Source organism: Colletes gigas, unplaced genomic scaffold (genome assembly GCF_013123115.1).
Source record: "Colletes gigas isolate AHSC1104 unplaced genomic scaffold, ASM1312311v1 Colletes_gigas_Sc00021, whole genome shotgun sequence".
Taxonomy (NCBI): domain Eukaryota; kingdom Metazoa; phylum Arthropoda; class Insecta; order Hymenoptera; family Colletidae; genus Colletes; species Colletes gigas.
In genome coordinates this window covers 115,703-128,801 of record NW_025106650.1, presented here as the reverse complement: position 1 = coordinate 128,801, position 13,099 = coordinate 115,703, and the positions used below count along the sequence as shown (strand labels likewise).

General features: G+C 37.2%; 2 protein-coding genes across 3 annotated transcripts; one reads left to right on the top strand and one right to left on the bottom strand.

Annotated features, from left to right (window-relative positions):
• Positions 1-974: 974 nt before the first annotated feature.
• Positions 975-3,600, bottom strand: LOC122400987 (DCN1-like protein). Of its 2 annotated transcripts, none has more exons than XM_043402814.1 (5): positions 3,045-3,199; positions 2,726-2,939; positions 2,465-2,633; positions 1,979-2,192; positions 975-1,850 (listed from the first exon to the last, which is right to left on the bottom strand). In XM_043402814.1, exons 1-5 carry the CDS (start codon positions 3,045-3,047, stop codon positions 1,686-1,688), a joined length of 765 nt encoding a protein of 254 aa, XP_043258749.1. In that variant the 5' UTR covers positions 3,048-3,199; the 3' UTR covers positions 975-1,685. The 2 variants fall into 2 exon arrangements, with proteins under 2 accessions (XP_043258749.1, XP_043258748.1); XM_043402813.1 differs by lacking the exon at positions 3,045-3,199 and adding an exon at positions 3,476-3,600 and having other exon boundaries at positions 978-1,850.
• Positions 3,601-4,788: 1,188 nt separating this feature from the next.
• Positions 4,789-10,043, top strand: LOC122400966 (exostosin-3). The gene is made up of 10 exons (XM_043402779.1): positions 4,789-5,369; positions 5,477-5,718; positions 5,796-7,178; positions 7,243-7,458; positions 7,528-7,738; positions 7,795-8,051; positions 8,134-8,261; positions 8,333-8,609; positions 8,679-8,783; positions 8,897-10,043. Exons 2-10 carry the CDS (start codon positions 5,557-5,559, stop codon positions 8,999-9,001), a joined length of 2,844 nt encoding a protein of 947 aa, XP_043258714.1. The 5' UTR covers positions 4,789-5,369; positions 5,477-5,556; the 3' UTR covers positions 9,002-10,043.
• The last annotated feature ends 3,056 nt before the right edge of the window (positions 10,044-13,099 follow it).

The following is a 13,099-nucleotide window of genomic DNA, read 5'->3' as shown; positions in this document are numbered from 1 at the left end:
CTATAAAATTAACGACATTAATAAATAAAGCATTTGCTGGGATGCAAAATAATAAAATTCAGACTCGGATTAAAATGGATCCGGACTCCGGCGTTTGGCCGCTATCAGAGGATTAAATGTAATTAATACAATATAATAAGTACGGAACTTTTTATTTAATCAAACATAGTACCTCATAGATTAAGACTGATGGATTTATTTACATTATATACAATGTCTTTTTAAAACTATTACAATTCTTTATTGTTCACGCAATGTTAAAATTATTGAAAAAATAATATTACTTCGATCTAAAAATTGTATTTTCATTAACAGTATTACATAAATAAAACGTAATGTACATGTGTGAATTTTGTTTGCATTGCGTAAACGTATTCCCGACATTTAGCTGGACACGTCTTATAATGAATACATTACTCAGAATCTTTTTTATTTTATCTATTTTAATGTTTTTATAAAATATAATCCAAAATTTGTGGACGATGTATATTTACTAATTTTCTATTTTGCACCTTTGAATGTCAGTATACCTAAATGGATATAATGTTTTGACTTCTTACGTGTTACATATGTTTCTTTAATTCTCTTTATATTATATATAAATTAACGTGATTAGTGATGTTGAAAATTCATGTGTACTGTACTAAAAAACTATGCAAATATTAATCACACATTGTATCGTGAATTAGAACGATAAAATAAAATGTAAGATAGAATTGATTGCTAATGCTTTATAGTGCAAACGAAAAGTTCGTTACGAGAATTAAATCTGTTTTTTTACAGTATAATTCATCTTTTTAAGATACCGTGATATAAATCATTTCAAATTAAATAGAATCGTATTCTTTCCGACAATCGAAAAAATACATTTCATCTACAATAATTATAAATGAAACTCATAATTCAAACTTGTAAAAAATTCTTAATTTATTTTTGCTAACATCTATAGTACCTCAAAATTACAATATAAATATTCCTCTTTGTTAATAAAACAAAAACAAATAATTTTCTGAGAGAAAATAAGTATAGTGGTGCCGAAATTGTATTATGTTTAAAATACAGATTTTTTTCTCTTCCTGTTTTTTTGTATATATATTACAAGTGTTATGTAGAGTGTCGTAAAATTTATTTGATAACAATTTTTAATAACGCAATTTCTAAAAATTACTATCTACAAAAATGTATTATCGAATCTTTCGAATATTTTTTCCTTTTGAAGCCAAATTCGCAAAAAGGAACGCTAGTAGCGATTTTTTCTGATGTTTGCAAATACCGTTGGTAATTGAGCAACATTTTCCACTGTCACTAGATTCTTTAAACAGCAAACTCATTGCACATCATATTACTTTATACAGATAAATGTATAACATTGCAAATTTAAACATATAATAGTGTTACAAGATTTTAACGTTTATGTAATTTTGACTTAAATGGATAGATCTTTAATTTTATACTTTATATGAAAGTAACTTTCTGTTTATAAGCAATTTACATTATAGGGTTATCATACAGCATGATTGACTCGAATAATAGTAGCACTCTTGCCTCGCTGTCATATATTTTGGACATAAAGTAAAATGACGTTGCTTCATCAGAAAAATATGATCAAGTATGACTTGATTATATGATTTTATAATTGAATAAATAAAGCTTTTTTCACATGAAGTTAAAGATGCGATAAGATGTTAGAGAGTCTGACGAACTCGAGGTTGAGCCCACTCTACAAAATCATCTATTAATACAGGCCAAGCTCCCTCTTCGTCATAATTAGTCATGTTAGGATTAATCATAAGTGCAAAATCTAAGAGTAAATTCCATGTATCTTTTGGTATTGACCTCTTATGGTGTTCCTAGAAAATATTATTAATCATTTTTATCTCATAATTGTGAATAATTATTTTCATTTCCTTTGTTTTCTTAGATAAATAATTGCATAAATTTTATAATACAAGTGGATAATTAAATTAATATATCTAACCTGTAGAAATTGACACCATAACGACAGGAACTTGAATTTATCATCTAATACAATGTTCCAATAAGCAATTGCCATATCAAGATCTAAACCCTTTTGTCCTGGATTTTTTGCATAATTGAATGTAAAGTGGTAAAAATCTTTAAATTTCTGGGAATCTCTTAATTCATTTTCTAAACTACTTAAACGAGTTTTTAATTTATCTACACTGTCCACGCTGGAAATATAATTTTAACAAGTTGAGTTAAGGTATTATGGAAAAACTCCTTTTAAGGCCAGGGGCACACAACTGTCAAAACGACGTCCGTTTTTATGCCCTTCCTTGTCTTACAATCGAATGAAAAGACATAGGAACGCAGATCTTGTCTGTCTTGGTTGTTTTCAATTGCAAGACAAGGAAGAACATAGAAACACACGTCGCTTCGCCATTCATCTGCCCCCAAGGCCTAACATATCCAATAGAAGAAAAATAAAAGTATTTCAAGTTACCCCAAATCCATCATGCCATTCATAAATTCATCTTTAGTAAATTCACATTGGGTTTCTGCTCGAAATTTCCATGCAATAATTAATACTAATTTGCTCTCTGGACTTAAACCCAGATCATCTAAAAATTTCATTATTCCATCTGCTGTAATCTTGTCTGGTTCATTTGGATCTATTTGTATTATAAAATCAAATATATTATAGACATTAGTAAAATGCTAATTGAGTTTAAAATAAAAATCAAGCATTCTTCAATATAATTACCTTGATATCGACTAAACAGTGTTTCTAATTTCTTTTTATCCACTGAAATTCTTGGTTCTTTAAAATAAGCCTCAGGATTTTGAAAATAATTATCACTTGCCAGATCTAGTTTCCAATCGTTTTGAGCTAAACAATATATTGCTGTCTGTTCTCCGGTTTGTGTAAATGTAATAAATTTCTTTACTTTGTCCCTTTGAGAGAACTTTAGCTTATGCTGCAACAGAAATTAAATACAGTATATTGTTACAGTAAATTCTTGTTGTTAACACAATAGAAGAACGAAATCGAAATTTATTTTTCATTAGACAAAATTGCACACCATTTCAAACAGGAAAGTTCAATGTATATAGTATATCTATCAAGTTTTGAATTTGGAAGCATTTGTAACACTATCATCGGTTTCGAGGTAGATTCACAAACAAACGAGACTTTATTACGTGTACAACACTACGATACTTTGTACATCATTTCACTGAAGGAATACTCCACAAGTCAGAAACTCGCAATTATCAAAGTAACTTCTTAAAGACGCGTAAAAAGACATCTTCCAATGTCGTTAGCCAAAATGTATACCATAGAATTGGTTTGTATTTTGTGCGAAAGAGAACACTAACGTTAAATCCCAATAGGTTATTTCAACATTTTTGTTACGTCGTTGTTAATATCCCAATCGATCAAGAATATCGTTATTGTGATCGAATCGCGAAGAATGTTCCGTTAGCATGATACGTAAAGTCATTAAGAGCTCACCATTTTAGCTAATTTTAGGCCCCCGAAAGCCAAAATATTATTTCCTTTGCACTGCACTTGACATGAACATGCGCATGTTCTGCGAAAGCTCCGAGAAATGCAAATACACCAATCAGACTATAAGCAATGCCACCAGACGTTGCTAAAGGAAAGCAACTTCGAGGACAATGTCGCGGGTTATTCGAAGAATTTATAATTTAATTTTTAAGACGTGCGTTTTATTTTGGGACGTGATAAAAAGAAAAGAGATTTTCGAAAACATCGTGTAATTTAATTCGGCGATGTAAGGCATTGGTATAAGGTTCTGTTTTTATATGCTTGCGAGAAACGATGGTGTTAAAGTTATCGCGAAACAACAGCAGAACGTTATCATTAAAATTACAGTTTGCACCACATAACAGTGATTTGTGCCGCGTAAGAGGAAAATGAAGTCCAACTACCATTTTTCCTTCACGGTACGCTTAGATGCAATTGTAGAATTGAATGACTAAAATGGCGTTACTATAGAGTACTTGTACTAATTGTAAACAGTACTAAATAGTACAAGCGTGGCGTTGCTACAACGATTTGATGACATACTGGACTTTGCTGAATCGTTGAAATAAATTATGTATTAATATATGTATCATACATAATGTACCTATACGTACCAAAATTCATTGGATATATAATTGATAAAATATTGGAATCCTCAGAGAAAACATTGCTATTTCATAGTAATTCATACGATTCGTCGTACAAGCTTAGTCGCACCGAGGTTAGATATTTGACCATGTTTAACCGTATGCGAGCACATATAAGCAATTGCATAATGATTGTATGCATCAACGTCGTATTGTGTACTGCCCTCTGATCTCTATACATATATTAGATGTGGCATTAGCTAAAGGCTTTGTGCCAATGCGGGAGTTGTTATGTTTGAAAAAAATAACACATTCGCTGCCTACATAATTGTATTTTGTTGTAATTTGTTATGTTTTTTTATATATACACCTTATCTTACTACACGCTCTTTATTGATTTTCAAAATATTATGGAACGGAGTAGTTCTTTAAACTCTATGTAGGTGGCAAATGTGATATTTTCTCAAACATGAACTTCATCCGATATACATAAACACATATAAAAAAAGCTGCATCCAATATATAATTAATGGCGATAGATCAAAATGATTTTTGCCGCTTTCTTGGAAGTTAACTAGTTAGAGACTACCCTTTCTCCTCAACAAAATACACGCGTGTACAACAGGTGCACGAAATACCGTTGATCGCATGATTAAGCAACTTTAACATTCTGAATTTAAATATCGAATGATTTGTATACTTTACATACTTCAATGTAATTGCGATTAATTGCACTCTAGGCACCTGCGTCGTACAATACGCACGCGTAGTCTCTAGCTGTTTTCTATACATTCATTCACACAGATTATATATACAGAAGAGAGAAAGAGAGGGAGAAATTAGTGATGGTAAAGTGGCTAGTTCACAGTTCTCTCTGGGCACCGGTTTGCTGTTTAATAACACTATTAATTATCTTCTCCTAAAACGGCAAAAATCATTTTGGCCCATGGTATATTAATGCAGAAGAGCGGCAACGTTGGTACCGATGCTGTTTCAGTTGTTAACCTCGATGTTACTCTTGGTTATTCTTCGAATGGAAGTGCTGTTGATACGATCTTGGCAGTTCTCGTCGCGTATTCCGTTCGGGGGTATTTTTTTCAGAAAATCGTGTATGGAATAAAACATATTTGTTAAGTCTTTTGTAATGACACCCATGATTCATTTATAATGAACATCGATTGCAATTGACAGACAGTCGAAAGGAGGATAATTTCCTTGTTAGGTTACTAATCGATAATGTCAATCAAAGTCAGGCAATTATCATGTTTCCGGTAAGATACATGTTCTTCAGTATTATTATTATATCATTATCTATATAAAAGAAGGCTAAATGTATCGTGTAGATTGATATTTTCAAATTTTCCCATTGTGTTTGCAGAAATTATGCCAAGCAATCACAAAACAGCACTGTTGGCTTGAGATTTAAATAACCATGAACAGTAGTTTGTAACAGTCACAATGAGGGGAAGTGCATTCGAGTTAATGCCATTGTATCATCAAAATGGAAGCGGAAGAGAAATTTGTCATTGGATAACGCATATTAAGTTGTCTAGAATCATAATATTAACTTCTGCAGTCTTATTTATTGTACCGTTATTTACTCATTATTATTTGTCAAAGGTATTGTTCTTGAAATAATTGTGAAACAATATCAATTGTAATAAATCAATTTACAACTGTAAGGTTTTATATTTTAGGTGGAATCTGATTCTCCGGATAGAGATATTTATCGTACGTTTTCCACATTGGAAGCTTTTGAAGATTTTACTCCTATGAAAGCTTCTCAGTTAAAAATGAGAATAGAGGAGATGTTACATATTAAAGTTTCTGTAAATAATGAGCTTAGAGACTTGAGTGCAAAAAGGCAGAGGCTTCAAGTTGAAGTTAGCAGTTTAACTCAAAAAATTGATGAGCTGAAACAAGAGCTATTGCATCAACAAACGGACCTTGATAGATTAAAAATCAGTGTCGAGCAGGCACAAGTAGCTCAGAGAGAAGCAGTGGAAAGAAATACACCAGAATTGGCACCTCCTAAACGTATATTAATGGAATCTGTTCCTGTAGTATTACCGAGTACTATACCGCATTCATGTAAAATGTACAATTGCTTCGATCATAGTCGCTGTGCGTTAACAAGCGGTTTTCCAGTATATTTGTACGATCCGGATCAATTTTCGGTAGTTAATCCTGGTTGGGATATTGATGGATTTCTAAAAACGACTATTAAACAGACATTAGGATACAACCCACATCTTACTGCAAATGCAGCTGAGGCTTGTATATACATAGTACTCATAGGAGAAGCCCTTTCCGCTCAACAAAAAGTTGATAAAAAATATCGTAAAGCTATAGATGTAAGAAAATTGCACGAGCTTCCCTATTGGGGCGGCGATGGCAGAAATCACGTTTTATTAAATCTAGCGCGTAGGGATCTGTCCGTAGAGTCTGGAAATATCTTCAACAGCATAGATACGGGAAGAGCTATAATAGTGCAATCAACATTTTATAGAGATCAATTTCGCGAAGGTTTCGATTTGGTTATTCCTCCGATTTTGGGGCCCCCGGGTGGCGACGTGTGGCAAGAATGTGCGCAAATGTTACCTGCGAGGAGAAAATATTTATTATCTTTTCAAGGAGAAATGAGATCTCCAAGAGTTACAACCATGATACATCAAATTGACGATGCCGACGTAGATTTGGAGAAATTAGCAGTCGATGAGAATAATTTGGATATTTTCATTATCCAACACCTTAAAGATATGAGTACCGGAACGACATTGGACAAATTTTTTATTCAATTTGAATGTATACCGGCTTCGGAGGAAAAGAGCGTCGTAGAAATTCTCGATTGGTCTCTGTGCGGAACCGATTCCTCCAGGAAAACAATACTAAAGGAATCCACGTTTGCTTTGATATTAGCACCGAGTAATGCTTCGTTCATGACCACATCTTCGATGCAAGCTAGATTGTACGAAGCTCTACGATCGGGATCCATTCCAGTATTTTTAGGCGGTGATCAAATCTTATTAAGTTACAACGAAGTCATTAGTTGGCGTAGAGCAGCAATCTTTTTGCCAAAGGTAAAAGGTATACTATATCCTTAATGCGATGTTGTTTCTACACATATGTCATTTTGAATTTCAGGCCAGAGTAACTGAAATGCATTTTCTGTTGCGCGCGGTTCCCGACACTGATCTGTTAAGTATGCGTAGACAGGGCAGATTAATATGGGAACGTTACCTGAGTACTGCTCAGGGCGCAGTTGATACTATTGTAGCAGTAATTAGGGATCGACTCGGAATACCCCCGTTACCAGCGCCACAAACTGCCAGTCCAAGTGTCTTTAATGAAACTTTTGTGGTAAACATTGTAGTATACAGTTAACATTGCTCGTGTTTTATTATTCACAATCATTTTGTTCTCCTGTAGTCTTTAAAATCTGATGCTATTATTGCTGAGCCAGAAGCTGAGGAAAGTTTGGGTCCTCTTGAACCACCATATCCATCTCCAGCTTTTAAGAGAAATTATACCACAATGTTGCTTCAAAGTCACGAGATCTGGAACGATTGGGTGGATCCATTCTATTTATACCCACAATTGCCTTTTGATACCGTCCTTCCTAGTGACGCGAAATTCCTTGGTAAGCGAAGTTAATGTTCAGGGTATCCGTAAATACAAACATTTTACAAATTTTAGGATCCGAAGTAGGATTTAGACCAATTGGTAAGGGGGCTGGAGGCGCAGGCAAAGAATTTAGCGAGGCCCTGGGCGGAAATTATCCAAGAGAACAATTTACAATTATAATGTTAACTTACGAACGTGAACAGGTCCTTATAAACTCGTTAGCTCGCCTTTATGGGCTACCATATTTAAATAAAGTTCTAGTAGTATGGAATAGTCCTAAACCACCCATGGAAGATTTAAAGTGGCCAGATATTGGAGTTCCAATTCATGTAATTTACCACTTTTTTTTGTTAATAAAAGATGTAACGTTTTCTCACGTATTGTCGAAACGAAAGAATTTCTTGTATGCAGGTGATAAAGGCACCAAGGAATAGTTTAAATAACAGATTTCTCCCATTTGATGCCATCGAAACGGAAGCTGTCCTTTCAGTCGACGACGATGCTCATTTAAGACACGATGAGATTATGTTTGGATTTAGGTATTTCTTGGTAGTTTTGTGAAAGTGACGTTACAAATGTTGGCTGTGAAATATATTGTCCGTATCTATAGAGTGTGGCGGGAACATCGAGATCGCGTAGTTGGATTTCCCGGCCGTTTTCACGCATGGGACCAGAATTATCACAACGCTTGGAATTATAATTCCAATTATTCGTGCGAACTGTCGATGGTTTTAACCGGTGCTGCTTTCATTCATAAGCACTATACATATCTGTACACCCATTGGTTACCGCAAGCTATACGAGATAAGGTTGACGAATACATGAATTGCGAGGATATAGCTATGAATTTTCTTATCTCCCACATCACGAGAAAACCACCTGTCAAGGTCAGTGAAAACGAGAAACGTCGATTATTACATTCTCGGTATTACCACTCTTGTATTTGTTTTGTACAGGTTACGTCACGTTGGACTTTTAGATGTCCCGGTTGTCCAGTTTCTCTTTCAGAAGATGACACTCATTTCCAGGAGAGGCACAAGTGCATTAATTTCTTCTCTCAGGCGAGTAAATTTTATGAACAGATTTTTTAATATTTGGCAACCATTAGTGGATCGGGATTAGAAGGTTACAGCATGTATTTCATGAAGGTAGAAGTATTAACTTTTCATTTCAGGTTTTCGGATACATGCCACTTTTAAATACACAATATCGAGCTGATTCGATATTATTTAAAACACGAATTCCGCACGATAAGCAAAAGTGTTTTAAATTTATATAAAGAATTAATACACATACGCGTGTTCGGTAATTGTCACTTGATAGAATTTACATGGTTTTGATAACATTTTGACTGAATTGATAGATATTTCCTATACAGTATATCAAAGCGTCTAATAAACGTTTTAGAATTTATTATCGTCCTCTCTTTTTTATTGTATTTTTTTTTATCGATATACATTATATTGTTTGATCAAAATAAAAATTTTTAAATTGCTAGAAAAATCGAAAAATTTAAACAGCGAAAAAGTAACTGTGTAAATATATCATAAAGGATATAGGATACAAGTGCAATAATCTTTTTACGTCGTCACATGCATCATACGTTACGTCAGATTAATTAACCCTTTACGGTCAAGCGTAATAAATTTATGTACGTGATGATTATTACCGATCAGGATAATTTTTTCAAGACACAAAGCAGGACGGAAAATATAATATATCAAGATTGTAGGTACAATACACATATGTGTAGACGAAAAAAAGTCCTGGAAAGGTAGGTCAAAATTATTTATCGATATTAATTTATTTCAAGTATGACCAATTTGATCGAAATTTTCGAATGGCTATCGTTACATACGACAACTGTAATACAATTGTAAATAACAGTATAAAATATACTGCCTATCAATAGAATGTATATAGAATAATTAAACGTAAAATACGCAAGACGACTAAATTTTGGCAATATCGGTAAATGAGTTGAGAAACGTATGAAAATTTACATTGAAAAATCAACGAAGAATATTTGTGGCAACGATAATCGTGTCGTCCCGTATTTTACTTATAAGTTGTTTTAAGTTTACCGAGCTTAAATCTTATCACTGTTATCGTGTATCATGCCATTGTAATGTGCCAAATTTTTATAATTTATTTATGTTCTCTGGGCTAGGTTAATTTATCCTTAATTATTTGCTACTTTCGATATTAATTTTGAAATTGCATAATACTCTAAAAGACTATTTGTAAATACATGTACCGCACACCTTTTGATCTTGTATCATTTAATGCGAGTATTCGCAATTACTATAAAATACACTATAGGTAAATATAACTCGTACGACTATTGGTATATACAAGAAACCATTTTGTAAATTTGGTTTTACATTTAATCCTGTACAACTCGTTGTAAGTTTAACCTGCAACGCGTTCAGGTATAAGTGCAAAAAAGATAAATATATATTATTTATGATTGTACACCGAAATGTAGTTATTTCGTCGGTAGAAATAATCATTCAGGAGCGATACCAATACCACGACAATATTCATTTAAATGCAATTTTCGCATATAGTATCGATGGAAGCGACGACCGAGTATCTTTGGCTTTGCTCCAGATATCATTAATCATGCGTATGCGTATATTGTATACCATAAAAACAGATACATAAAACAGTTTGGCAAAGTCTACTAGTTTGAGGCGACGGTGGTTGGCAGATCTTTTTAATATTATTTCCGTTGATTGATCCGTGTTTAATACGTAATTTGACGCGTAAGTTAAAAATTAATCACGAACGACGACGCAAATACTAATCAAATAGGTCATCGAATAGACGTCTGTCGTAACTTTTCCTTTTATCCAAAAGAATTTGTAAATAAATAATTCTATACGCATAGCAATATTAAAAGTAGAAAATAAGATTTCATAATAGTTAAATTTTAGTCGTAGATGATAATTATCGCGCACTGTGCAACGAGTAAAGGAGCGTTCGAAATTTTGTCAACGTTGTCACCGACAATTCGGCCAATTTGGTTAATTTCCCCTCTTATCGATAGAATCTAAACGGTACTTGGAGGGATAGTCGTCGCGGACGACGATGGAGGCGCTGCGATCTTCGTCCGGATGATTTGTACGTAGTTTAGCTAGTTTCCGGTAGTGCGGCGCGGTGCTCGATAGTATTCGAATTCACCGCTAGAACGAGCAAAGTGGCACCGTTGCGGCGTTCAACCCCATTGGTTTATAGTTGGATCAATACGGTGTTTTCCATGACGTAAGTAGAGCCTGTGGTCCTTATTGGTTCAAACGTACGCCGCATCCTATTATTTATTAAGATCGTACGAGCGGGCACTTTCCCGGCGCATCCGGTCGCGCGAATCGGTACGTGGCGCTCACGCGCACACCACCGTGGGCGATCGCGACACACAACCCCCGGGTTGTGCGAGATGATCCGTGGAAAATCTAGGGAACGACGACGCGACGCGACGCGAGGCGTCGCGGCCGCGCTCGCGAACGATGGGCGTCCTTCCAAATGCGTTTTCATCTCCCTCCCACAGCTTGGTCCGGCACATACACGAGAAACCGGAATTCGTACGGGCTGGGTGGTGGTCTGTAATGGACAAACAGGGTGAGGAGGGGTCGAAAAGGAGGGGGTGATCGGTTCACGCAACTGTGGTCGTATACAAGCACGAGAACGAGCGGGAGGGTGTCCCGAGCACGGTGAAAAGGTCTCTGTCGGTGGTTCTGCTCGGGTTTTTTCATGGACGATAGCCGCGATAGGAGCCGACACGAGGCCCCAGTTCGCCGGTGGCTCGCGCGATCTCGACACGGCGAATCCGAGAAGGAAGTCGATTCGCGGCCGGAAATTAGCCCCCTTCGCGGAACGGTTGTCTCGTTTCAGCTCGTTGCGGAGAGGGTTAGTGCAGGTGGTGTCGAGCGAGGCGGGGGAGCGATAAAGAGATAGCGAGAGGGGAACGTAGACGCGAGAGGGAAAGGCCGAGGTAGACGGGACTTGATAAAACAGGTAGTGGGAGAAGGATGCTCCCGAGCGGGGTGGGGAACCGGGAAAAAGGGAGAGAAACGTAGACCGAGCGAGAGAAAGGTAGGGTGGTAGGAAGAAAAAGAGAGAGAGAGAATGAGGGAGTGAGTGGTAGGGGGGATAGAGCGAAGGGAAAAAGAGCGAGACGGATAGAACGGACCGTCAGTGAGAGCAGTACCAATCGCGGAGCGTTGACGGACATAAGCGCGCTAGGGGTGTGGAATAAGCTCATTCGTGTGTTGTTCTTGCGTCGAGCGTACAGAAGGGAAACACTCGAATACACGGAAGTGAGGAATATCGTTCGTTCGGCTATTTCCGGCGCCGATTTGTATCCGTCGTTTCGCGTGCACGCGTGTGAAATCAGTGTAAGCGTCGGCGTACTGTCGCCGCGGAGAATCACTCGCGATAACGTCGCGAGTGAATGTTTTAACCCGACGCGACGAGACCCGCCGGTGGGAGAGAGACAGAGAGTATCCATTTTCAGGGAAGGGTGCAACGATTTCTGGGCTCCTCGAGAACGAACGAGCGGAGCAGCTGACGAGTACGCGTTGATGATCGTTGGAACGTCGGGGAACAGCCGGTCAGCTGGGAAAACGGGTCTCGTGGGTGTGGAACAATTCGGTCCGGGGCGATTGATTGTGTGGGTGTCGCGGTCGCTGCAGAGACATCGAAAAGCGCCATCGTCGTGTCGGCTGCCACGTGAATCCCGAACACCAAGAAAATACTTGTGGCGTTAAATATCGTTCCGGAACAGAGCCAAGCATACGTGGCAAAAGATCCAGATAAATACTCGTAATAGACGGCACCGACCAAGCCAGCAACCAGGTCCCTTCGAGAGCACGGCTGGTGAAACATTGTTGACGAATTGCTGGATACTTGGAAAACCTGAATCGATTCGATTATTCGGAATTGTGCGTTGGATTGGTCTCGTCGTTCCGTCGAAGTGTACGAGCAGAAGCGACGTTACCCGATACCCAGTGACCTGCTTTCCCATTGAAATTTCGCTAAAATTCCGAGAAGATTTCCCAGAGGTCAGGAACACGAGCACGTAGCCATCCATCGTTCCCGATTGGTCGCGCGCTCTCGTCCCTGCGATAAACCGTCGATCGGGTCTCGATGAAGCGATCACCTGCGATCACCGGTCGTTGTGTATAGAATCATCGTGTGTGCTGCCCTGTTGAAAGTTCAAGAACCGGGGTTCGTGTGTACGGCAGAAACGAGCGCAACCAACGGCACCCGTGACCCGTTTTCCTTTTCAATCGATGTACTCGTGAACTGGGCCGCTGGTCCGCTCGAAAACCTCGGACGTTCGAACGGGCGAAAACAGAGGGAGAAGAGGGTAAAC